Here is a 27978-nt window from a genome sequence, read left to right on the forward strand (position 1 = left end):
TCTCCTTTTAGAGTGTACACTCTTAAAACAGAACTTCACCGCATGGCACGCTCCTAGCCAACCATCGTCTCGAATGACATCGTTATCTTACCCGATTTGTTGAAAACGGAAGACGTAAGCCCCTTGCTTTCCACGAATCAGTTATGATAACGGTGTCATTACGTGCAGGTTGGCCCTCAGCGTGCTATGCGGTGAAGCTCTGTTTTAAAAGTGTATGATCCGATGTAACATCGACCGAAACTTCTCGTAGCAACCGAATACATATGTAGCGTCAGATTTTACTACGAATTACACGTACACTCTTAAAAATGAACTTCATCGCATAGCACGCTCCTAGCCAACCATCATCTCGAATGTGATATCTTTATCTGCACTGATTTGTTGAAAACGGTGGGCGTACGCCGCTTTCGTGACACATATGCTGCTCATAATAGACCTCTCCCTGTTTGCAAACAAATCACGTCATAGTGTTCGACAGCGCCACCAATTTGGTAGAGTGGAACTACGCTCCAAGCTATAGGGGCGAGCACGATGGCGCACGAAAGCCACGGTCTTGAGGGGGGGATTACGGTTAGAGATTACGAGAGAGAGATTAGGTTAGATTAGATTAGATTAGAGGTTAGGTTAGATTACGATTAGAGGATTACGATGGTCCCTGAAGGGGACGCGACCTTCGGTCCTACTTTTCTTTCGATAGGAGGCAGCGAACAAGTGCCCATTCGTGGAACCCAGCCCTCCCCTTCAGATTTGTTTCGGTTTCGGCCTGTCTACCAACGTCATGATGACGTTTCTCGGGTAGAGGTCTATTGCTAGGAGAGTGCTATGCGGTGAAGTTCATTTTTAAGAGTGTACACGAATAACGGCATTGATACACCCGGGATCCGTCCCATAAGGAACTCTCGAAAAGAGATGGATCCTTATGTGCACGTCCCTCTCGAAAAAGGGAGAGACGGATAATCTTCCTCTGGTTGGAAGCAGAATGGAACTATGCTCCTTTGTCGGGCACACACACACACACACACACATATTCTGCCCGGCATGTTTCAGTATTACCCAGGAGTTGTCTCTACTTTTGCTAGTCGAACGCCTCGACTGTGGCAACTCCCACAGAGGCAATTATGGGTTTGTCCGCTTCGAGTCTCTGTTTGGAGCTACTGTTAACCGCAGGCGAAGGAGGCGTTCGAAAACCTTGGAAGAACGCTTGTCGCGAACGTGTTTTGTGGCGAGCTCCACGTGGGAGACAAGGCCTTTGCACTGCTTTAGACAAACTGGGGCCGCAGTGAAACAATAGCAACCTGCTGCAATCAGGAAACCGTGCTCCTACTATAGAACGGACACGCGGAAAGAGAATTTATTCGAAAGGAAATCGCTCTACAAGAAGAGCGACGCGGACGTGTTGGTGCACGTCCTAATTTTTAAAAGGATAAAAGGAATTCGTACACTGGCATGAACATCGAGAGACAATACGTGCTCGCGTCCCTATTAGGTCCCTTGTCGTTCACAATCGCTCTGTTTTGTCTGGCTGTGTATTTTTCTTCTTTTTTTTTTCCCCTATAACCGCATTCGCTCGGCAAGTCCACATGCCTGCACTCGTACACTATAGAACTTCATCACATCACACGCTGAAGACGTCATCGCAGGGAATGATACCGTTATCCCTTATGCTTTGTGGAAAACGCTGAGCTTACATCTTCTTGTGACAATTTCGTAGCTGCATAAGTGTCGAAAAAAAAAAATGAAAAGAAACGTACGCTCTTAAAAATGTACTTCACCTCATAGCACGCCCCTAGCCAGCCAAAATCTCGAATGATGTCGTTATCTGCCCTGATTTGTTGAAAACGGGAGGCGTACGCCTTTTTTGTGACAATTATGCTGTTCATAATTGTCACAGAAAAGGCGTACTCCTCCCGTTTTCAACAAATCAGGGCAGATAACGATATCTTTTGAGATGATGGTTGGCTAGGAGCATGCTATGCGGTAAAGTTCATTTTTAAGAGTGCACGCTCCTAGCCAACCATCAGCTCGAGTGGCATCGTTCTCTCCGCTGATTTGTTGAAAACGGGAGGCGTACGCCTTTTCGTGACACTTATGCAGAAATTTTAATTGTCACAAAAAGGCGTACGCTACCCGCGCTTTCCACAAATCATGGGTAATAGGGGTATCACTCTGTACAATGGTTGGCCTTCAGCGTGCTGTGTGGTGAAGCTTGGATTTAAGAGTGTACGCCAGCTGTTTTCGGCAAATCAGGGATGAGGACGACGTCATTCGGAACGATGGTTGACTCCACTCTGAGAAGAGTACTTCACCGCATAGGTCTCTCTGCGCCGCAACCACTGTCACGCGTGGTAGGGTTATCGCCTCTGATTCTAATAGAGAGCGGGGCGTACGCCTTTTTGTACCTGCTATCATATATCCAAATTGACACAAAAAGGCGTATGCCCCCCTTCTCTCTCTCTCTCTGTCTTCGAATATGAAGCGACAACCCTATCATTCGTTGTAGTGGATGGACATTGAAGGACAAACACAACACAAGCCTCACAACTCCAATTTACAAACTGCAAATGAAATGATGATAGTTTTAAGGACAGGCACTAGCAGTGGGATTCGAACCTACCCCCTCTGATTGCCTATCATCGGTACCAGTGGTCGGCGCAGGGCGTGCTATGCGGTGAAGTCCTGTTTTTTAGACTGCGTGGATTGATAATTCCATCAAATTCCTGGCGTACACTTCAACGATGTTTACAAACCAGGTCTATACCGATATCCCAGCACAAACGGTAGAAAAATAATGGCTCTCCGGCTGTATAATTGCAACGGGACAATAGCGCACCTTTTCCAGAACCCTTTACCTCACCAGGCGCCCAGTGGAACCCAGAAATAACACCGCATAATCGTCGCCGACTTTTCGCCGGAAATAAAAAAAAAATGAGGATATATTTTCTTTTTTTTTTTCCCGAGACGCGGTGAACCTTGAAATTGGTTCGGCCATTTCCTTCTTTGCTCGCTGCATGACCGACCTCCCCCTCCACCAGTCCGTACACATGGAGTTCCTCCACAGAGCCCTTCTCCGTTTCTTCAGCCGCTGGTCGTCCGTACGATTCGCCTAGTAACACCGCCAGTGTTTACGTTAGTGCTCGTTAGCACGCGGTATCTGTGAGCATCGAAACACCTCCGTTGTTTTCTCCCCGCACCAACTTCCTCGACGGCCCACCAAGCAACCGGTTCTCCTCTGACGGAGTTTCCTGTCTTGCCGTTGACCCGGCATTCATAGCAAACGCACCCAGATTTCGCTCAGGAATTCCTCCTCCTCCAGAGTTAGCGAAACATCCAGAAATAGCGAAATAAAACAAACGAACGTCTCTGGGGGGGGGGGGGGGGGGGTGAAGAAAAAATTCTAATAGTTCAGAATAAAGAGACACCGACACAAAGAGGGGAACAGAGACCTCACAGAGACACAAAACACACTTTACGGCACCCGATTATCACGCGTTTTATGAAGCAGGGGGGTAACTTGGCAGGGGGGAAACTCGGAATGACAATAGGCTGTTAGGAAGTGTGCCACCGAGAATATAACTTCACTTATTTATGACGCAAATCTTGCACGATTTAGTCGGGGTACCATAGACGTATCCTTTTGACGGTTCCCTCTGACGCCGGTTGAGGACACGTCGTATATGTCTTCCTGTTCACAGCGACAACAAGCATCCTCTTCGCGAAACAATGATGCAAACACCCCGTTACCTCCCGGACGGACGTTCGCTAATAGCATCGATGATCGCCTCGATGCTCGACTCCGATCGCCTCGCTGTTGGCACGAACATCGCCGGACATCGCGAAGACGCTGCAGAGGAAATCGCGCGAGGAACGAGACAAGAAAGTTGGTTCCTACCTGTTGTTGCGTCCTCGCCGTCCCCAGGATCAGGAACAAGATCGATAATATTCCCCAAACCATGGTTTCACGGGTGGAGACGTGGCCACATGCTTCAAGTCTTCCACGACGCTATCCTCAATGGCGGCAAGTAAGATGAGAGGAGGGGGCAAGGTGCGCCTCTCTCTCCCCGCAGGTGTAGCTCAACTGGTTCCACGGCTTTTTTTTTTCTTTATGTCTCCCCCCCTCCTCGCGAGATGCAGTTAGCCTAGCGGTCTTTTCGACGGGTACCAGATAACCTTATATACCGATGTGTCAAATCCTCCGATGGCACGGAAAGTTTCACTATCTGTGTTGCTTACGACGTCTATAGGATGTCTATTGGAAGACAGCGGACTGCTGCGAAGCTTCTCCTCTGGAGAGAGCTACCTGGAGCTGTGGCTTCCCCCAAAAAGTTTGCGATTCCGGGGAAGAATTGATATGTGAGAGAGAGGGAAATCGTGGGGTTCCGTGGACAATGAGACATAGGGGGTTTGTTGCGTCCGTTTTTTTTAAATATATATATCTTATTCGTCTGTCCTTCGTGTGCTCGGAAGCAGTTCTGGGTGGTTCTTCGAGTTGGTTTTGGTTTCTTAACCCCGTGCCCGATATGAACGCTATATCTAGGGTTCCGGGTTTTCGGAGTTTGTTTTTACTCATTACCGGAGGGTGTTTTTTCGGGAGTTTACGATTTTCTGATGAATCGGAGTTTTTCGGGTTTTATATTTCTTTACCTCGGTTAGTCTCTGAAATCGGGAGGAGGAAGAAATCGGCGCTGTGATGTGACGTGTGACACCACCCACAGAAAGAACGAGCAAGGAAAAGTGTCTCCATACAAGAACAATTCCGCGTGATTGAGAAAGTTTTGAGATGATGCGTGATTCCAGGCAGGCACTCGCGGCGGAGCACGAACTTTCTTGCTGATAACTCAGATATTATCCCCACGAGAGCGGAGTTTTTCGGATGAATCCGAAATGCAATTTTTTTTACCTTCGTACGTTTTTTTTTCTGATTTTTTCGGATTAATCCGAAAACCCGGAAACCCAGCTATAAACTGAACCGCGCCGCCTGATCCATTACGTTCCTGCACTCTTAAAAATGAACTTCACCACGTAGCACGCTCCTAGCCAACAATCATCTCGAATGATATCGGTATCTGCCCTGATTTGTCGGAAACGGGGGGGGGGCGTACGCCTTTTTTGTGACAATTATGAACAGCATAGGTGTCACAAAAAAGGCGTACGCCTTCCGTTTTCAACAAATCAGGGTAGATAACGATATCATTCGAGATTATGGTTGGCTAGGAGCGTGCTATGCGGTGAAGTTCATTTCTAAGAGTGTGTGTCAACATGAAGTGACAAGACACAAAACAGAGTGACCGGGGAAAAAAAAAAATATTGGAGTCATCAAGTGACAGGCTCATGACGGATGCAACCTAGGTAATCAACATTCAACCTGGACGAAGCCGAGTAATTGCATGTCCGAACGAGGTCACGCGTGATCATCAAAAGCACTACCGAGTTTCTCGTCTGATGGCAAGTTTTACCGGAGAATCGCGCCATGTTTGATGGAAGCGAGATTGGTTTCGACATCGCATACCTACAACTCAAAAGTGATCGTGCGCCTTCCCGATTTCTCGATAATGGAAGGCGTACGCCCCCTTTTGTGGCGGTTCGGATACGTGTGTATCAGTATAGCGTAGGCACAACAAAACATTTCGGGAGGGGTTACTATGGTAACTTTACATGGGGGAGGAGGATTTCACCCTTGTTTCCCCCCTCTCCCAAATGCGCTGTATTCTAAGAAAAAAAGTGTGTGAAAAGGTGATAACTTCTATAGTTACCGCCTAGGTCAACATATAGGGTCTGATAACGGGTGGTAAATTAAGCAATTATCATATATCCAAATTGCTACAAAAAGGCGTACGCCCCCCTCGCTCACCGAATTGGTAACCCTGATCATTCGTGGCAGAGAGTGAGGTAGCGGGTAGAACTTTGCAACCTTTTAGGCACAACATATGCGACAACTATTACCTCCTAAAAGGTGTAACTACTCCACTCTTTTCTTCTTCTTCTTCTTCTTCTTCTTCTTCTTCTAAGAGTGTACCAAAGGTACGGTTTCGGGAGGGATTTGTGCCCCGCAAACCTCTCCCCCCCCCCCCCCTCCTCTGGCTGCGCCACTGGTGTGTATTGTCACATTCAAAGGCGTATAAGCCCCGCTGTCTCGTAAAATCAGTCGATCATTAGTGTTATCGTGGGCGTGTTTTCAGAGTGCACGGAAGCTTCACCACAGAGCACGCGCCTACCTAAGCATCATTCAGAATACACTCTTAAAAATGAACTTCACCGCATAGCACGCTCCTAGCCAACCATCATCTCGATTGATATCGTTATCTCCCCTGATTTGTTGAAAACGGGAGGCGTGCGTCATTTTTGTGACAATTATGAACCGCATAAGTGTCACAGAAAAGGCGTACGCTACCACTTTGAACAATCGTTCTTGTTCAGGTTTGTTGCGAGTTGGATGAGTACACCTTTTGTGACTCATTGCACGGGTGTTAATGGTCACAGGAAGGCGTACGCCCCTCCCCCCTCCCTCCTCAGATCAGTCGTACTAAATATATCATCAATGATGTATATGCAGCATAGGGGCGAAGCCAGAATTGTTAGATCGTAAAAGAAGACAGTACGCCTGCAGACTCTCAACTGGTGAAATTTTACGGGAAAAAAACATATTTATACGCGAGAATAGAGAGGTAGCAAGCGAGCAGGTGGTATAGATCCATAACTTAAAAACCCGAGGGTAGGGGACAGTGTTTAAGACCTTGTCTGTGTTTGTCGTTTTTTTTTTCTTTTTTTCTTGTCCCCTAGTCTCGGGTTTTTAAGTTATGGATATTTATACGCTTCATTATATACTAAATATATCATTTTGCACACTCTTAAAAGGGGAACTTCACCGCATAACTACACTCTTAGAAATGAACTTCACCGCATAGCACGCTCCTAGCCAACCATAATCTCGAACGATATCGTTATCTGACATGATTTGTTGAAAACGGGAGGCGTACGCGTTTTTTGTGACACTTATGCTGTTCATAATTGTCACAAAAAGGCGTACGCCTCCCGTTTTCAACAAATCAGGGCAGATAACTATATCATTCGAGATGATGGTTGGCTAGCAGCGTGCTATGCGGCGAAGGTCATTTTTAAGAGTGTAGTCCAGAACCAACTGCCATAAAAAGTGATACCACTATCGTGTTTCCGATTTGTGGAGAGAACGGGCGTGTACGCCCCCCCCCCCCCCTTGCCACTGCTAACATGTATCGAAATCGCCGCAAAAGGGGGCGCACGCCCCGCTCCGCGTCTTCAAATCAGGAGCGGTAAATGTGTCATTTTTAATGACACTCGGTTCTCGGCCAGTTATGCGGTGAAGTTACGTGAGCACCGTAAAGAGAAGATGCAAGCCACCCCACGACGCGCCTGTACAGGTCGCGTGTAGACGTAAATCGGCGATGCCCGTATATACCGCCCCGAAGCCGACTACAACTACGCCCCTGAACTTTCTTGCCAGGTCACCTTTCCGTCGGGCCGCCGACCCATGTAGGTGGGAGCACTCTCTTAAACTTTCTACATGAACGCGGTTGACACCCTTCCGCCATGCCTGTGACAGTTTAGGGTCACTAAACAAATTTCGCTTCGGCGTATTGTGACCGGGGTATACGCGTGAGAGCAACACAACCCATTTTGTCGCGTACACGCGTCTATGCATGCGGAACAGCGCGCGCAGCTAATACCCTACACTCTTAAAAATAAACTGCACCGCATAGCACGCTCCTAGCCAACCATAATCTCGAATGATATCGTTATCTGCCCTGATTTGTTTGAAAACGGGAGGCGTACGCCTTTTCTGTGACAATTATGAACGGCATAAGTGTCACAGGAAAGGCGTACGCCACCCGTTTTCAACAAACCAGGGCAGATAACGATATCATTTGAGATGATGGTTGGCTAGGAACGTGCTATGCGGTGAAGTTCATTTTTAAGAGTGTATAGCCATCACTCTTAGAAATGAACTTCGCCGCGTAGCACGCTCCTCATAGCCAACCGTCATCTCGAATGATATCGTTATCTGCACTGATTGTTGAAAACGGGAGGCGTACGCCTTATTTTTTGTGACAATTATGCCGAACATAACTGTCACAGAAAGGGGCGTACGCCACCTGTTCCAAACAAATCAGGGGAGAGAACGATGTCAACGATGCTGTGCGCCAACCATTGCCACGAGCGATAGGGTCATCACTTCTGATTCGACGGGGGGGGGGGGGGGGGGGGGAGCGTACGCCTTTTTGTCATTCGAGATGACGGTTGGCTAGAAACGTGCTACGCGGGGAAGTTGCATACCCGAAGTTACGCCACTCATCTCCACAAATACTTCGCGGCGCTACACTCTTGAAAATGAACTTCACCTCATAGCACTCCCCTAGCCAACCATTATCTCGAATGATATCGTTATCTGCCCTGATTTGTTGAAAACGGGGGGCGTACGCCATTTCTGTGACACTGATGCTGTTCGTAATTGTCACAGAAAAGGCGTACGCCCCGTGTTTTCAACAAATCAGGGCAGATAACGATATCATTCGAGATAATGGTTGGCTAGGAGCGTGCTATGCGGTGAAGTTCATTTTTAAGAGTGTATAACACGGAAGCGCGGAATTTTTTTTATGTTGCTTTTTCCATATTATCTGATTATTAGACAATATTTAAAGTACTCCTGGAAGTTTTCATTGATTGATTGGTAAAAGGAAAAAAAAAGATGTTAGTCGCAAACTACTCGGGATGCCTGGAAGTTTTAATTACTGGGAATGTAATTAATCGCGGTAATTTGGTCACTCGTAATTAATTACCTTAGAGGTTATGATTACATTACTTCGCGGTGCAGAGAGTCAGCAAACCGATATGGTGTACCGAGTCCGTGCAAAAGGTTGTCTTGCCCACCGTGTAATATACTTATACTATATAGTCGGATGCGCTACTTTTAAGTCAGTGTGAAAGAGCCGTGCGGTGCTAAGCCACAATATATAGGTGGGTAGAAATCCAGCGAACCGGTAGAATGTAGGAAGGGAGTTGCCTCAGGACAGAAGCCGCCGATATTTCGAACAGAGACTGTTCTTCTTCTGGGCGAAGAAGGCCCAGAAGAAGAACAGTCTCTGTTCGAAATATCGGCGGCTTCTGTCCTGAGGCAACTCCCTTCCTAAGCCACAATATGATCGGCATCACATAACTTCAAGATGATGTTGCCTATACGGCCGTCGTAGCGTGGCGGTAGCGCTGATTTCAGGGTGGACGCTGGGCCATATGGGTCACCCTCCGCTTTGGTGGTGGAACTGATCGCTCTGCAGCAGCAGAACCTCGTTGAAACAAAGGCGTAACGACTGAACAAAATTGTCCAAATGTCTTTCCCGTCCGTTAGCGTATGATCGTAATTCATGCGTTCGTGAATAAGAACAGTTACAGCCAACATATACGCTATATAAAAAGAGATAATCACCGCTAAACACGCACCTATACACTCTTAGAAATGAACTTCACCGTATAGCACGCTCCTAGCCAGCCATAATGTCGAATGATATCGTTATCTGCCGGGATTTGTTGAAAACTGGAGGCGTACACCTTTTTTGGGACAATTATGAACCGCAAAAGTGTCACAAAAAGGCGTACTCCTCCCGTTTTCAACAAATCAGGGCGGCTAACGATATCATTCGAGATTATGGTGTTCATAATCTCGCGTTCACACGCGTTCTCTGGTGTTCACACTTATGCTGTTCATAATTGTCACAGAAAAGGCATACGCCTCCCGTTTTCAACAAATCAGGGCAGATAACGATATCATTTGAGATGATGGTTGGCTAGGAGCGTGCTGTGCGGTGAAGCTCATTTTTAAGAGCGTACTCTCTAAAAACGGAACTTCACCGCATAACACGATCCGAACTGGCCATCATCAAGAATTACATCGTGTTCTCTTCCGATTCTTTGAAACCGGGATACATACGCCTTTTGTGACACTTTTGCGGTAATGTTAATTGTCACAAAAGGGGCGTACGCCCCACGCTTTCCACAAATCGTGTTATCATTCCGTGCAATGCTTTGCCTTCACCGTGTTTATGTGCACCCTTAAAAATGAACTTCACCGCATAGCACGCTGCTAGTCAACCATCATCTCGAATGATATCGTTACCTGCCCTGATTTGTTCAAAAGGTGACGCGTACGCCTTTTTTGTGACACTTATGCTGATCATAAATGTCACAAAAAAAAAAGCATACATCTCCCGTTTTCAACAAATCAGGGCAGTTAACGATATCATTCGAGATGATGGTTGGCCAGGAGCGTGCTATGCGGTGAAGTTCATTTTTAAGAGTGTTGTCAAGTCCTGCTTTTATAGAGTGCATGCGAACAAGCACACCACCATCCCCCGAGCACTTTTTCAATGATATTCGGATGTGTATGGCTGATAAGTTGATAAGTAAATATATAATAAAAAAATATGTGTATGGCAATAAATAAATGTCCGCAGTTATAACTGCGTGGAACATGCGGCAATATTCCCAAAGATAACTTCTTTCACTGCTTTCATTGTCTCTTTCAGATGACTATAAGGACCTTCGCACGCTAAAACAACGATGATTACATCTCGTCCCGCATATATTAAATGCTCACATTTCCTGTAGCAATTTGCATGCAGACTGAACGACGTTACACCCTCTTGTTTCTTTGTACATACTGTGAAAGAAACAAAGGCGGTGCTGCCCTCTTCCGGTGGAACTACGGAACGCATCAAAACTGTCATGTCCTACTTATCAGTATGCACTCTATACGAACAGAAGGTGGCCGCGTAACGCAAATGCACTTTGTCAAAAAGGCGGCAGCAGCTCATTTTCGATAAGTCGGAATAGAGAGAGCACGATAACATTCGGAATGGCCGTTGGCTGCATGCTTTTTATGAACGAAATCGCTGTGGCTGTATCACAAAACCCTCGGCTTCGGTGATGTACACTCTTAAAAATGAACTTCACCACATAGCACTCTCCTAGCCAACCATCATCCCGAATGACAACGTTCTCGCCCCTGATTTGTTGAAAACGGGAGGTGGAGCCTATTTTGTGCCGTGCATAATGGCCACAAAATAGGCTCCTCCTCCCGTTTTCAGCAAATCAGGGGCGCGAACGTTGTCGTTCGGGATGATGGTTGGCTAGGAGCGTGCTATGTGGTGAAGTTCATTTCTAAGAGTGTACGGTGATGCAAGACAAGTTAAAATAATCTAAAGCTAATAAAAGCAGTTTTGACATACGAAGAGATGGGTACGTTGTCCCACAAAGTGTCCCGATTTTTCCGCGCTTCCCGTCCTGCTTTTGTCCCATCACTCTTAAAAATGAACTTCACCGCATAGCACGCTCCTAGCCAACCATCATCTCGAATGATATCGTTATCTGTCCTGATTTGTTGAAAACTGGAGGCGTACGCCTTTTGTGTGACACTTATGCTGTTCATAATTGTCACAAAAAAGGCGTACGCCCACCGTTTTCAACAAATCAGGGCAGATAACGATATCATTCGAGATGATGGTTGGCTAGGAGCGTGCTATGCGGTGAAGTTCATTTCTAAGAGTGCAATTTAAGTAATATTTTTGTCCCGCTAGTCACATATCTCTAGACATTACCACTCGCTTCACAGACCACAAGGTCACTCTAAAGTAGTTGCGCATATATCAGCAATTAAAAGTGTCAACATCCATACACAACAGCTACCGCTGAAATTCGCATTACACAATCGTAACCGTCCTGTATTTTTTTAAAAAAGACTTTAGCCAATTCTCATTTCGAATGATATGGTTCTCTACCGATTTGTTAGGAATAGGTGCCGTTCGCCTTTTTTGTGACAATTTGCCTTCATGTTAGTGGGCACATCCCACATCATCATCATCATCATCCATTCGTCTATGTTGTTGTTGTTGTAGTGAGCACACAAAGGCGCCCTCTGTCCTCGACTCAGGAGTGAGAACTGATTTTGTGCGCCCTGTCCTCGTGACATGTCCAGTTTTGCTTTCTGAGCGTATACTATACAGCCAGGCTGCTTCTCATCTCATTCAAGGTCACATGCTCTCCTTCCGTATCAATTGCGAGATAAGGAAAGTGGACCACCAAGTATAGCGCGTTCAACGACCTCCAACTTGTGGGGCTGCCATCGCCAGTGTTTCACATTTCATGTACTTACCTCTCAGACCTGTGCCTTCTGCGTTTCCCAAATTTTCGTCTCGTCTGTGTATATCATAAATATTTATTTCATCAAATAAACTATTTCAACTTTTCTCATCTGCGAATATGATTGATTTTTTTTCCCTGTCATCACTTTAACCCGTTCACCTGTTTGTATTCGCTCTGGGGTGAGCCAAGTCCGGCTTTGTGGCGGCTCACATCCCAATTTTTCTTCTTCTTTATCACATCGCCATCACATCCTGTCATTCATTCTGGCGCAGAAAAATAATAAATAAATACTGAATACGCCGTAAAAACAAATCAACACGACATATAGCACGTTCTGAAGCTAGCCAGACGCGTACAAAGATACCGTTGTCTCTTTCGACTCCTTGAGAAAGTGAGTATCTCATCTCTCTCAGAGGCATTTGGGTACACTCGTGTTGTCTCGAGAAGTCCTGTTTTGTGAACTGCGCAATGACAGCCTCTATTTTCGAATAGATCGTTCTGCTTCAAGTAGGACATAGACTAGTCTACTTAAACTACAGGCGCCGAGAGCTATATAGCAACCTGTCCTCTGCTCTGCAACAGACGGTCGCACGAGGCGCACTTCGTTGCGACTTCAACGACGTCTGGCGGCGAGCTAATGAGAACGCGATGAGTAACTGCACGGGTCCTGAGCAGAATATCTCGCATTTGTGGACTGAACCAGTTGCGGGTTATTTTGCACCCGGCACGCATCAGAGCACTTCGCGCTCACTGGCGCGTGACGTCATCCCTCCTTTTGGTCCGTGGCGGGGGACGACGGAATATGTTTGCGCGTTTTCTTGTCTAGTCTGCCGTGACATATTATGACGTGGATGACATAGCTACGTGTGCAGAGATGGCACGGGACGTTCACCGCGGTGTCTATGGATGTGCCATGTCCCACCGCTCTCGAAGGGGGAGAAAAAAAAAGGTTGTGGAAAGGAAACCTACATTCTAAAAATAGAACTTCACCGCGTAGCACGCTGTGCTCCAACCATTGCCAGGAATGATAGGGTTATCGCTTCTGATTGGAAGAGAGAAGGGGGCGTACGCCCTTTTGTGACAATTTTGATATATGAAATTTGTCACAAAAAGGCGTACGCCCCTTTCTCTCTTCCAATCAAAAGAGATAACCCTATCATTGTTGGCAATGGTTGGAGCACAGCGTGTTACGCGGTGAAGTTCTGTTTTTAGAGTGTAGTTCAACATACACTCTTAGAAATGAACTTCACCGCATGCCACGCTCCTAGCCAACCATCACCTCGAATGATATCGTTATCTGCCCTGATTTGTGGAAAATGGGAGGCGTACGCCTTTTTGTGACACTCATGATGTTCATAATTGTCACAAAAAAGTCGTACACCTCCACGATAAAGGGTGTAAATGCGTAGTTGATGCATTTACCATATATAAAAATTGCTACAAAAGGCGTACGCCCCCTCGTTCACCGATCCACACTCTTAAAAATGAACTTACCGCATAGCACGCTCCTAGCCAACCATCATCTCAAATGATATCGTTATCTGCCCTGATTTGTTGAAAACGGGAGGCGTACGCCCTTTCTGTGACACTTATGCTGTTCATAATTGTCACAAAAAAGGCGTACGCCCCCGTTTTCAACAAATCAGGGCAGATAACGATATCATTTGAGATGATGGTTGGCTAGGAGCGTGCTATGCGGTGAAGCTCATTTTTAAGAGTGCAGAAGCGATGACCCTATCATTCGCGGCAATGTCTAGCGGATAGCGTGCTATGCGGTGAATTTCTGTTTTGCGAGTGAGGTAGCAGGTAGAACTTTGCAACCTTTTAGTAGCCACAACCTATGCGACAACTACATTACCACCTAAAAGGTGTGACTGCTCCACCCTTTTTTTTTTTCTAAGAGTGCGTAAAGGTGACGAGTCGGAGCTATCGGTATACAGTTCTTTCTCTCGCTGTTAAGGTGGCCAATTCAGTCCGTTTACGTCTACAAGTAATTACGGGCTCGTACAAAAATGCAATTTGTACAACGTCACACAACCCAAAAGTAATAAGGGTACCTTTGTAAGGAGAGTTAAAGGGGTTGTGATACGTGGTATATATGTTTCATTGCATCATGCACGCAATGTGCCGCACACCATACTGTTCAAAGAAGAAACATTAGTAAATAAATAAATAATAAATTCTTCTACGTGCCGTAGTTCGCTAGAAACAGGCACTTGAAGACACGCCTGCGTCAAACTCTGCGGCGATGTCTCCTGGCTTTAGTGCAAGTCGTAAAGTAAAAATAAAAATAAAGCTAAAACTTCCTTTACTATATTTCACACGTATAGAACCCTTTGACGTAATTTGAACGTTAAACCTGACGTCTCTCTCTTTTTTTTTTTTCAATTCCATATCGTGCTCACACACTCAGGTTGCAAGGCGCATGGAACTACACACCTTTTTGCACGCACGCGCGATAAATAAATATAGCAGCAATAAAATATATATAAAAGCATAGCAAATAAAAGCAATAAAGAGCGTGCTAAATATCCACTTCCTCTCCGCTCGCGGTGGCCAGCGGCACCCCTTGATCGTGACGTAGCAACCGTAGCCAATTGCGACACGAGTTGTCAATCCCCTCTCAAGTGCTTCCTCGTGCGGAGCGGTCACGTAGAGAGACGTCCTCGTTGCCCCGCAAAAGTGGCACTGAGCCAATCAGGTGCGCGAGTCCGTCAAGAATAGCGGGTGAATTCGTTGGAGATGGGAGACACGCGCCTTTGTTGTGGCAATTTCATTTGTGTGGCGTGGTTATGGCACCACAGAGCATGCTCAAAGCCTTACACCATTGCACCGAAATATTGTGCAATATTGTGTTATCAGTCCTGCTTTTGAGCTTGCGAGTAAAATATACGTCTACACTCTTAAAAAATGAACTTCACCTCATAGCACGCTCCTACCCAACCGCATCATCTATAATGATATCGTTGTCTGACATGATTTGTTGAAAACAGGAGGCGGTACGCCTTTTCTGTGACGATTATGATCAGCATAAGTGTCACAAAAAAAAGGCGTACGCCTCCCGTTTTCATTATATCAGGGCAGATAACGATACCATTCGAGATAATGGTTGGCTAAGAGCGTGCTATGCGGTGAAGTTCACTCTTAAGAGTGTATTCGTGACCTTTAACGACGGGATGGCGGATGGGACGGCACGACTGATCGGCAAACTTACGGCAAACTGATCGAAAAGTAAATTTGCAGCCTTTCCAGCTAACTCAATCTTGTGACATTTTGATTTCAAGCAAAACAAGAGGAAGAAACTGTATCGCTTGAAAAAGAGAGAGAACAAGTTTAGGACTCACAGTTCAATGTCGGTTCTCTTATAGGGCTCATCACTGAAGGACTAAAGGGGTAGCGACACTAATTCGCCCCCCCCTCCTCCCGTATAGTTGCCCTTTAACGTACCCTACATTTCACAAAGAACATTTCTCTGAAGACCAGCACTCTAAAAACAGAACTTCGCCACATAACATTCTGAAGGCCAACCACTGCACAGAATGATGCGTTTATGTCACTGCTGGCTTGACTGAAAACGCGGGGCGTACGCCCTTTTGTTAACTACGTAAGTGTCACAAAAATGCGCACGCCTTGGTTACCCAGGAGCTTGTCATGCAGTGAGGTTCTGTTTTGAGGGTATGGACTGTCCACAGACAAATACGCGCGAACACATATAGCACTTACTGGTGGCATGCGATCTCCATTAAGCTAGTCTTCCCTGGTATCTTCGTCCTGAAAATTAGTCGCACCACGCGGCAAAAAATGGACGTAATAAGCACAGAACAAGACCCGTTAGCGTAGCCACTTAGAATGCAGTGGTGTAATGAATAGTTCTTTCTATATCAGGCAAACAGAGTTCATGTTACATCATAGCAGCGTTTTCTCGACGGCACGCCTTCCAGCAGTATGAATGACCCACTGTGTTTTTACACTTGCTTCGATACGATACACTAAAAATGAACTTCACCACATAGCACGCTCCTAGCAAACCATCATCTCAAATGATATCGTTATCTGCCCTGATTTGTTGAAAACGGGGGGCGTACGCCTTTTCTGTGACACTTATGCTGTTCATAATTGTCACAAAAAAGGGCGTACGCCCCCAGTTTTCAACAAATCAGGGGAGATAACGATATCTTTTGAGATGATGGTTGGCTAGGAGCGTGCTATGCGGTGATGTTCATTTTTAAGAGTGTAGTTTGGCTAAGCTATAATTTCTTCCTTTTAAGGTGTGATTGCTAGAGAGGAACATATGACTATGACTAGCTCGTCTTCTGACCAAGTTATAGAAATAGCTGAGAAATAGCTATTTCCGTCGAGAAACTGCCGTTGACACTCTCTATGCCGGACAAGAATGGCGACAATGAAGCTTGTTTTTTTTTTCTTCTTTTTTTTGCGAACAACACGTGAGCAGGAGTGCATAGTAACGTTCCACTTTTCTTCTACTAAGTCTACAGGGCGGCCTAGCACTGGCACCCCATAATCTAGCAGTCAATGGCACTTGACGAACGTCAGCGTTAGACACACCCCCAAGCGTCACTAATGATGGCTCGTGACTAGACAGCAGCACGGTTGCTAGACTAAAAAAATGCGCTCGGCATTACACTTATGTATACAACATTCACGAGGGAGGCCTTCCCATGCAGGTCCTGGGTGTCGTTGCCCACACCGGCTCGTACGGGAGCGTCTTGCCCCGCAGCTTGGTGACGAGCACTTGGAAGACGTAACTGGCGTCGGGTCGCAACCTGTTCACCTTTTGCATGATGACGTCTTGGAAGCGCTGTCTACTGAAGCGGTGATACCTGCGGCATGTCACCTTACCACTCCTGGGCCACTCCTCCTGGCACGTATCGTCACGCTGTTCGACCGCACTTTCACGTTTATACACACAGTAGCGCACCTTTTCGTCCGACACGGACCTCCAAGCCAGTGTCACGGAGTCGCACGTGGTCAAGGACTCCATCACCTTGACGCGGTTGTCGGCTGGCAGCGCGGGATACGGAAACTTGCGGTACTTCCTGCTCAGGACCACGTGAACTCTTCTCATGTGGCTGACGGGAGAAGTGACGTTGATGACGTACGTCCCCGTCATGGGACCGGCCAGAGTGAATACTCTGCTGTCCATGACCGGCGCTTCCAGGACTTGCTTTCTACCCAGGGAGACAGTCAGCTGGACAGGTCCTGGTCCGGAGCACGACTGTGCCAGAAGCCACAGAGCCGGGACGCGTTTACGCAGCACGTACTTGGCAACCGCTGCTTCTCCCTGGTCGACCACCAGTCTCACCGTCTGGCTGTCTCGTACCCGGACGCTGGGTGGGCTTCTGGCTACGAAGTGGGTGCCGGGATAGGCGGTCGACAGGTTGGTGCGTCTGTTGCGCGCGTACACGTCGACGAAGTACGTCTGGCCGACGTGGAGGTTGTGGAAGCGATGCCACGTTTTCCCGCCCACGCACTCGTAGAAGACGTCGTTCCGCTTCCTGAGGGCCGTGATCGCAGCACACAGGGTACGCAAGTTCTCCCTTCGGTTTGCTGCCACGCAGTACTCCAGGTCAGGCGTTCCTTGCGACGCCTTCCACGAGAACAGTACCTGGTCGTCCCGCACCTGCGGAAGCACCCGAAAGTCGAGTTATATCGTCAGGTACACACATTTTAATCGACGCTTCATGGCTGGAGGACGTGTTGCGTGGCTTATCCTGCATTATTACATTATTATTAGCTAATAAACTCGTGGCAGCGATTCATCGCAGGGGAGGGCAAAAGCGTTCCAAGTGTGTCGAGTGTTTCAGACTGTCTGACTGACAACCCCCTCCCCCCCCCCCCCCCTTGCCAAAAGTTCTAGGAATTGGCCCACAGTTTTGGCATCGGGCCACCTTGAGGATTAGCGGAGAGCTGTCGGAATTGCGCAACGCAGCGTTTCGGGGGAATTTCAAATTGTCAAGCGAGATTTTTTTTTTCCAAGTGCCGGAAAGGACAGAATATCGAAAGTACGTTTCCCTACCAAGAATATGCTGCCTAGTTAGGGTCTGTGGGGTTATTCCAAAAGATTCGTTCCAAATGGAACACGCGTTAATCAAGCTGTCACAAACCGTCCTTGACTGAATCGCGGTCAGCCAATCGTACAAAGTACCAGCACTCCGATTTCGACGACACCTGGCAACAACCTAATGACAGCAGCGTGGCTGACTGCACGGGTAGCGAGCAAATGAAATCACATTTGTGGAATTAATCAGTTGTGATTTCTCTTGCGCGCGGCACGCATGAGAGCATGCACTTCCCCGTGTCAGCGACGCGTGACGTCACTGCCTTCGCTGATCCGTGGCGGGCGGCGCCGGAATATGGTGGAAATTTTTCTTTGACTACTCTGCCGTGACACGTTACGATTTGGATGATGCAAGTACGTGTGCTGGGATTGCACCGGACCCTTCGCGGCGTCCCCTGTAGGCGTCCAGTGTCAGAAGAGGCTAGAGGCCACGGTATACATCTTCTGGTGGTTTGCATAGAAGGTGGTGCTTTCCCGTGTGAACTTCCTCGTATACGCAGCGTGTTTAGAAAAGTGAAGTCCCCACTCGGGGGGGGGGGGGGCAAAATCACCCCATTTTCTACGTAAGGAAGGAGAATATCTCTTTGTTTTTTCTTTTCTTTTTTTTTGCGTGAGAATAGACCTCTCCCTGCTTGAAATCAAATGACGTCACAGTGTTGGACAGCGCCACCAATAGACCTCTAACCCATCATCATGATGTTGGTAGTCAGACCGAAACTGAAACAAATCTGAAGGGGAGGGCTGGGTTCCACGAACGGGGACTTGTTCGCAGCCTCCTATTGAAAGAACAGTAGGACCGAAGGTCGCGTCCCTCTCGGGGACCATCGTAATCCCCTCAAGACCGTGGCTTTCGGGCGTGACCTTGTTCACCCCTAGCTTCGAGGGTAGTTCAATTCTACCAAATTGGTGGCGCTGTCCAACGCTATGACGTCATTTGCTTACAAACAGGGAGAGGTCTATTTGATAGACTTGAACTACGCTGGAAGCTAGGGGGTGAACAAGGTCGCGCCCGAAAGCCACGATCTTGAGGGGATTACGATGGTCCCCGAGAAGGACGCGACCTTCGGCCCTACTTTTCTTTCAAAAGGAGGCTGGGAACCAGTACCCGTTCGCGGAACCCAGCCCTCCCCTTCAGGTTTGTTTCGGTTTCGGTCTGTCTACCAACGTCATGATGACGTTTCTCGGGTACCTCCGGGGAACCTCTATGTCGCCTGAGCATATATAGCCACTCAGAAGTGTCAACTATGCACTATGGCAGGCGGTCAACATTCTAGTACTGTCAATCGCTGCCACATTCGGGATGTTCTGTCAAAGATTGCACCTCTGAGACGTCTTGGAACGCATAAAAGGCTACAACTGACCTTGAGGACGTCTACTTTTGGGTCACTTGGCAGCTGCGCAAATGGGTAGACGGATTCGCTGGTGGCGTACAGCTGGACGCTCGTGTCCCCCTGCTCCGAGTCGAGCTCCAGGACATAAACACCGGGTTCCGCTTCCCGCTGGACGAACAGCATGGACTCGTTGCCGTAGAAAGAGGCCACAGGAACCCCACCTACCCAGAAAAGGTTGTCGTTGTAGGAACGCCCATGGGAACACTTGCACTCGCCCTTCTTGCGGCGGGGGGAGAGAGGCTTTCCAATTTTGGCAGTTTTGCGAGCACTAGGTACTCGTATAACGTGGGTACTTTATGGCCGCCTGGAAGCGAGACTTCTTTCTTTTTTTTTTTTTTACCGACAAAGAAGTGTTGACGTCTCGCAGGCTCTGGCTTAACTCTGTGACGCAAAGGCCGGTGATCCGTCACATTTTTCTTTTTTTAGCTCGCGATGGCACGCACTCTGGAGAGAGAACTTCACTGCATGGCTCGATCCTGCCCGACCATGCTTCCGACTGTATATCCCCTCTCCTGAGTAGTTGAAAATGGAAAGAGCACAGTTTTCTTGGACACTTTGCGATTACGTTAGTGGTCACAGAAAGACGTACTCCTCGCTTTCTTTTCAAATGTGACGGCGTCATTCTGTTCAGTTGTTCGACTCGCAGCGTGTTATGTCGTACAGCTCTCTTTTGAGGGTGTGGCCACGTAAGGCGAATCGTGACACGACATTCTCGGTCTGTCTTACACACCTAACAGAAGCACCCAATGACCCCCGCACGCAAAAATCAAAAGCACCCTCAAGCATCGCGGTAGAACGACGACTCTATATATCCAACACACCAATTCGCTCTATAGGGTATATTCACATGACGTCGTCCATAGGAGACCGCCATTGTCGTTAGCAGGCGCATGTGCTGCCATCGGCCGCCATATTGTATAGGTCCCATCCAAGCCGTCACCCATGTCGCAGTCATCGTGTATTTGGTGAAGGATGAAAGTCACTGAAAAGGTTAGCCAGCTGTAGGACTCGAACCCACATCCTCTGGATTACCGGCCCAGGGCTCTTGACTTGAGGCCTTGTATGTGATTGTCCCTTCTATGTTGTTCCAGCCTCAGAACATCAGTTCTCTCATGTATATTTGGTGTTGCAAAGTTATTGTGCTGTGTGGTTTGTAGCATATCCAAGTAATTCCCAATGTTTTCGACGTTAATAGTCATCCAGAAAGCAGCGAACGAATGCGGGAACATAACTTCGAGGGACCTACAGTATGGCGGCGACGTGACGTCAGTGAATAAACCCTGTACTAATGGGGTAAACTCCACTTTTCATCCAAGTTGTTTACCGGAGCCTTTTACCGGACCGACGCCCTAACCTTCCTTCCTAGCTAGCTGGGCGCGCCAACGTCGCCGGGTTATTCGAGTGTCAAATTATGCAATGGCGTCTGCGAAAATAAGCCTCGTAAATCTGCGTGAAATAGGGTGCTAGTCTGATTCGACCGCGTTAACGAAAGCTTTCCTCTGGCTACGTGTAAACGGCTGTGGAAATGCGCAAATGTAGATCACCTATAGGCGTCTACAGCGGCTCTTGAGTTTCCTCTGAAATCTGCTGAAAGCCCGTTCTCTTTTTATGCAGTCGTCGAAGTTCAGGGAGGAGGCTGAGGGAATTCGGACCAGACGGATAGGAAGAAGAAAGACTTGAAAATCATTTATCCCGGAAATGTTTCGCATAATAAAGGACTTCTACTCGGGCAAGTTTCCTTGCGCAGGACTGTTCAGAGCTTTGCGTGTTATCCAATGCCGGCGACAGAAATTACGGGCCCCGGGGGATGAGACCCTCATGTCTCCTGGTGCTACCAGCCGTCGGGCCTTGGGTCGGGCGGGCCCCTGAAGAGGCCGGCCCCCGGAGCTCCATCCCCGGCTGACACCCCTCTCGCCCGCCCTGGTGTCATCCACCCTACTTCTGCTCGTGGAACGTTCTAGAATGAATTCTCGTGCTGTACACCGGCAGATCACTTCTTTTTATCGTGCGAGAGAAATTTTATGTACAAGTAACTCCGGAGAAAAAGGAATGAGGGGCATTCTTCAAAGTCTATCCTACGAGACGTAACGTGCGCGTCTAGCAGTTCCCGCAGTTCCCTCTTAACTACACTCTTAAAAGAAGGGTGTACTTTAACTCCTTTCCTTGCCACATATACACACCCTTTTGGAGAGTACAATTACGCTCAATAGGGTGTCTCCTCACTCCCTCAAGGGGGTAGCATAACACCTTCTCCCTGCCGCGGAGTACTATTACTCTCCAGTAGGGAGAAAGGTGTTACGCTACTCCCTTGAGGGAGTGAGGAGACACCCTTTTCAGCGTAATTGTACATTCCAAAAGGGTGTTATATATGTGGCAAAAAAAGGAGTTAAAGTACACCCTTGTTTTAAGGGTAGAAATCCAGCGAACCGGTAGAATGTAGGAAGGGAGTTGCCTCAGGACAGAAGCCGCCGATATTTCGAACAGAGACTGCCCAGAAGAAGAACAGTCTCTGTTCGAAATATCGGCGGCTTCTGTCCTGAGGCAACTCCCTTCCTACCCTTCTTAAGAGTGTAGGATATCTTAACCCTGGAAGTGAGTCCCTCTATAAGCCCGATGAACTCTACATACAGTACCGTTGCGCGTAGTAGCATTCCTATGGAAGACGTGCCATTCGACAGCCGCCGTGCAAGGAGTAGCCGTCACCAGCAGGGGGCGTCGATCTCTGTGCACGAGGTAGACCCTACAAGGGAGAGACGTCACCCCCATAAAGATCGCCCATAAAGATTCCCATCACCCACCTTCTTATTCTGTCCCGGAGCACCAGGATGTTGAGCTGTTGGTTCTCCGTGAGCAACATCGCCGAAGAGAGCGCCATCAGGATCCCCGCCAGGATCCATGATGCCGCTAGGACGCTCATCCCTCAACGGTGGGCCTACGAGGGCCCCCGTTTATTTTGGACACCGCTGAGAGAGGCTTTTGGCCCAGACGGGACCCGCATCGTTCTGGCGGATGCAAGTCTTCGACACGGTCCCCTTTCTGGAGCTGCGCAATTAGAATATAATGACCGTCGCGGAATTGATTAGGGTCTTTATGCTTGTCTAGCTCCGTCACCGCGAGCTAGATCCATCGACATTCCTCTCGCTCTCAGCCGTGACGTCATAGTTCTTTGCGCAAATAAATGTGCATTGTGATGGTGCAGCGAGGTGCTGTATATGTACACACTCTTAAAAATGAACTTCACCGCATTGCACGCTCCTAGCCAACCATCATCTCGAATGACATCGTTATCTGACCTGATTTGTTGAAAACTGAGGGCGTACACCTTTTCTGTGACAATTATGAACAGCATAAGTGTCACAAAAATGGCGTACGCCTCCCGTTTTCAACAAATCAGGGCAGATAGCGATATCATTCGAGATGATGGTTGGCTAGGAGCATGCTATGCGGTGAAGTTCATTTTTAAGAGTGTAGTTCTTTGCGCAAATAAATGTGCATTGTGATGGTGCAGCGAGGTGCTGTATGTACAGGTGGAGTTCTTCTAGACAGACGGGGTGTCATTCGATAGTTTCTACTGTTATTTGTGTTAACACCACGGGGCAGCTGTGGCTATATCAGCGGTGTGTAGGCACACGGAGAAAGGACAACAGGAATGAGTATAGGAGACAGCGGGCGTTTGTGTACGTACCGGGCTTACTTCATTGGTAACTGTCTGTAAAATCCGGCGGAAAGCTAGTGGGAAACGTCAGACAGTGTAGTTGAGCAGGATTCGAACGCACACTCTTAAAAATGAACTTCACCGCATAGCACGCTCCTAGCCAACCATTATCTCGAATGATATCGTTATCTGCCCTGATTTGTTGAAAACATGGGGCGTACGCCTTTTCTGTGACAATTATGAACAGCATAAGTGTCACAGAAATGGCGTACACCCCCCGTTTTCAACAAATCAGGGCAGATAACGATATCATTCGAGATAATGGTTGGCTAGGAGCGTGCTATGAGGTGAAGTTCATTTTTAAGAGTGCAGTACCATGGAGGTGCCGCCAATGAGCGGATGTTTTTTGTTCACTCGGCCATGTCGCTAGTCGACAGCTATAAGTAGAGTGGATTGATTGATTGATTGGAAACACATAGAAGATAGAGTGGGTCTTGCACGCGTACCTGGAGATTATTATAGCATTTCCTAACTTATTTCGCATTCGAGCTTACTTGACGATATTGAAACGGCAAACGCGAATCTCTTTCTCTGTTTATTAACAACGTCGACAGGAATAATTTGATGAATCGCAGACACGTCTGATCTCGAGTAAACACGATGAGTTTCTAATGGCCCTAATGGGGTTAGCGGCAACACTGGCCTAAATTATTATTATTATCTTATTTTTTTGTTCCGTAGCGGACGACGAGCACCAGAAACCGCTGGTCAAGAGGCGGTTCTTTTGTGGAAAGCACCGATAATATGTGGTTCCCACCGTCCTCCTCCACCATGGGGGGGAAAGGCTAAACATAGCTGGGTGCACGGGAGCCATCTGGATAATCTCAAGGATTGTCTCTCTAGGCATTTGTGGACTCGCAGAATTCGCTTATTCCGCTTCACGCGGAACATCTAAAAAAGAAGGCTTCCGCGATGAATGTCAGGAGTGTGCAGGAGGCGTCAGTATAGGAACAATCCGGAGTAGTTGGTATAGGTTCATGATGGCAAATAGCAGCTAGAAGACAAGGACATAGGTAGAAGTAGCGGTTGTGCTGTCTACTTCTACACTCTAAAAAAAAGGGTGTGTGTGTAAAGGTGGTAACTTCTATAGTTGCCACCTACACTCTTAAAAATGAACTTCACCGCATAGCACGTTCCTAGCCAACCATCATCCCAAATGACAACGTTCTCGCCCTAGATTTGTTGAAAACGGGAGGAGGAGCCTATTTTGTGCCGTGCATAATGGGACAAAATAGGCTCCTCCTCCCGTTTTCAGCAAATCAGGGGCGAGAACGTTGTCATTCGGGATGATGGTTGGCTAGGAGCGTGCTATGTGGTGAAGTTCATTTCTAAGAGTGTACACTCTTAAAAATGAACTTCACCGCATAGCACGCTCCTAGCCAACCATCATCTCGAATGATATCGTTATCTGCCCTGATAGAAAAGGCGTACGCCTCCAGTTTTCAACAAATCAGGGCAGATAACGATATCATTCGAGATTATGGTTGGCTAAGAGCGTGCTATGCGATGAAGTTCATTTTTAAGAGTGTAGGTCAACATAGCATCTCATAAAGGGTGTAACAGGGTGAAAAAAAAAAAAGCAATTATCATATACCCGAATTGCTACAAAAAGGCGTACGCCCCCTTGCTCACCGAATCAGAAGCGGTAACCCTATCATTCGTTGCAGAGAGTGAGGTAGCAGGTAGAACTTTGCAACCTTTTAGGCGCAACATATGCGACAACTATTACCTCCTAAAAGGTGTAACTGCTCCACCCTTTTTTTTTTCTGAAAGAGTACCTATGTCCTTGTCTTGTCCTTGTATGTCCTTGCTGCTATTCGCCATCAGGAGGCGTCAACGCAGGATTCTGCTGAACGCTTGGAAGTTATTGAGGCAAAAGCTCACCGTTTCACGGGAGCATAATGATGATAGTTGATAATAGTGATAGCGTGGGTATATAGTAGATGAACGAATAAATGAATTACTCAAAATGATGCCGAGCACGGTGCAGGCTTTCTTATACAGCGAGGCTCCTTGCATGTCTGGCGAACGGCAAACGAAAATGTGCCAGCGGCCGCTCTTTATCGGATGTAATAGAAACCCTTGGCAGCAAAAAGAAAAAGAAGATGAAGAAGGAAAAAAAAAAGGCGCTCACTGCCTCTTTATGTATCCACGAGGACAAGAACCCAAAAGTTGCCAAACATGGTGAAATTTTGCCAGCTGTTTTTGGAGATGGATCCTAAATCCCGCACCTTTTTCTGTCGTTATCTCCATCTAATGAATGAATTTTACCTATATCGCTGAATTTATTAGGTGAACAACTGCAGTTGAAAGTCAGTTGATATTCTTTAAGGTGTAACTATAATTAGTTCTATTCACTTAATAATTGGTTTCGCGAGACAGCGCACATATGGGAGGTCCGCGGGAAGAGAGGTCATTTTAGTGTCACCTGGACAGGTCTAAGCTTCTGTGGAAGCACATCATCCGAACACTCGAAGGTCAGCGTCACTCAAAGAGCGAAGCATCTGACATTGAGACGACGGTAAAAATTGTTCACGTTTTCATCGGCACCTAAATGAATAAATTGAGAAGCAATTTATCGCAACCAAGTTAATTGATTGCTGGTAACTATAAAAAAAAAATGACTAGACCCTTCCCGGCATCGGAAACCACTGACAAAATAGCGCCAACTTTTCGGTTTTGCTGCGAAGCGTACTCCCAATCCTGAATCCCAGTGCAGATGCTGATGCAAAAATGGTTCGGACGTCGAAAAAAAAAAAGAAAAAAAATTGTTGGGCGAGCACCAAGACAGCGGAGGACGGCGTTGCCAGAAGTCTGACATTTCTGCGTGATGAGTGAGATTTGAAATGGGACAACAACAGTTGACAAAACTCCGTCTAATTCGAAAACGCGCGGAGGACACGGTATAACTTTCTTGCTTATTTTTCGCTCCTGGCGAGGGCTCACTTCGAGAAGAAAGCTTCATTCATTTCACAAATGAGCTTCCCGCCCACACGGGCGCTATTTTTGGTCCTCGTCTGGCGTTGTCTCGACGGACGAGAGAGAGCTTCGGGTCGTTTATAAATGACGCGTCCGAGACAGAACTCGTCTGAGCTTCTCAAACGTCCGAAAAACGTCGCGTGCCACACAAAATACGCAGATTTATCGAGCGTGCAAAGGCACGCGGCAAAACGTTCTTGTACGGGTCCCCTAACATATATTAGTCTCGTTTTTCTCAACCTCAAAATCGCTCTAATAATAGCAGTGGTGTTGAACTGGGAAGCCGATGTTATGATGCTGTCCATCCCTCCCTTGTTTTTTACGATACACATTTTTCTGTTCGCTGCGCGGTGTCAAAACAGAACCGGAATGACATCGTACGAGTATAACATCGTTCGAACCAGTGAGCCCGGACTTGGTTCACTCTCGCTAGAAAAAACTTGGCTCAAACCTTAAACTTTTGTTGACGCTTCCCAACTCGCGTTGGCGTGAAAGAAAGAAAGAAAGAAAAACAACAACAACAACAAAAGCCACGAAGACAAGCACGGAAAAAAAGCACGTGATGGGAAAGCACAATGGAAGTCCTACCTCTTGCGAGGTGCATCATCCAACGACGCCGGCGACTGCTCTTTTACCGAAGAAGAGACGAACCTCTCCGAAGAAAGAGAGGGGGGAGTGACGGTTTGGGGAAGGTGCTCGGGCGACTCCGTGAGGCAGGTGGAGAGGGTAAAGAAGGATGGATGGATGGATGGAAGGAAGGGGAAGATGACTGTTGGATGGGGGGGGGGGGGAGGTAGATGGGTAGCCAAAGGTAGCCCCTCGAACTGATCGTCGTTCATGTCACAGAGGTGAAAGAAAAGAAGAGCGAGGAGGCAAACAGGGTAGTATGAACACGGTGACGTTTGCTGCAAAGCCACGCACGATCACGCGATAGATGTGTTACGTCCCAAGCAGCACAACATCTTGGCCCAATATTGGACCAATGCTGGTAATACTGGCCCAATATTGGACCGACATTGCCAATATTGGCCCAAGATGTAGTGCTGCTTGGGGTGTTTCGTTGTATCATCTACGCTTAACATCTTTGGAGCATCTCGGCTACCAATACGTATAACTCATAAACAGGTACCCCCCGGCCCTGGAAGCTACTGTGCCCTCGTAAAATTCACTCTCTCCACGGGGTTCTTTGCGGGAATAGCAGTGTAGCAGGGAAGAAACTGAATTCGTCGCCTGACGAATTCAGTTTCTTCCCTTCGTTTATATATTCAAACGCACTCTCTCCACAACTGCTACAGACGGACCTACACGCTTGTCGACGTTGGTGTGCCGTAAACGCTATCCCTTTTAAAAATATCAATGAATACATACGTCTTTTTTTTTTTTAACGTTTCGTCGTTCGCGATACAGAAACAGTAGAAATTTCCGTTTCTCGTGTCGTGGGAGCGTGAGCCTAGGCCGTCCCCATTGGTTGTTGAAAGCACGTGACCTCTCCCGCGGTTGCTCACTAGCGGGGGTGGCTCCAGTGATGTCGGCGACGGTGATGTCAGTTTCGGTATTCGCGTTGTCTTACAGGTGTACACTGTAAAAACAACTTCGTCGCATATGTAGTACAGTTATTGCCTCTTATTTGGAACGATAGCTGGGTGTAC

At 47.4% G+C, this 27978-nt stretch overlaps 3 protein-coding genes across 3 annotated transcripts in view; 1 reads left to right on the forward strand and 2 right to left on the reverse strand.

Annotated features, from left to right (window-relative positions):
- Positions 1–4245, reverse strand: part of LOC135368897 (uncharacterized) — a 37268-nt gene extending 33023 nt beyond the window's left edge. The window contains exon 1 of the mRNA XM_064602448.1: positions 3890–4245. Within this exon, the coding sequence (XP_064458518.1) occupies positions 3890–3952 (63 nt within the window). The 5' untranslated portion in view covers positions 3953–4245. The remainder of the gene's footprint in view (positions 1–3889) is intronic.
- The window catches only part of LOC135368896 (wings apart-like protein homolog), a 62883-nt gene that overhangs the window by 17608 nt on the left and 17297 nt on the right, over positions 1–27978 (forward strand). The gene's annotated exons all lie outside the window — the stretch shown is intronic.
- LOC135367971 (protein NDNF-like) lies at positions 16569–27024 on the reverse strand. The gene is made up of 5 exons (XM_064601061.1): positions 26918–27024; positions 22434–22677; positions 22269–22375; positions 19606–19796; positions 16569–17806 (listed from the first exon to the last, which is right to left on the reverse strand). The coding sequence occupies exons 2-5, from the start codon at positions 22550–22552 to the stop codon at positions 16826–16828; spliced, it is 1398 nt and encodes a 465-aa protein (XP_064457131.1). The 5' UTR covers positions 22553–22677; positions 26918–27024; the 3' UTR covers positions 16569–16825.

Source organism: Ornithodoros turicata, chromosome 9 (assembly GCF_037126465.1).
Source record: "Ornithodoros turicata isolate Travis chromosome 9, ASM3712646v1, whole genome shotgun sequence".
Taxonomy (NCBI): Eukaryota; Metazoa; Arthropoda; class Arachnida; order Ixodida; family Argasidae; genus Ornithodoros; species Ornithodoros turicata.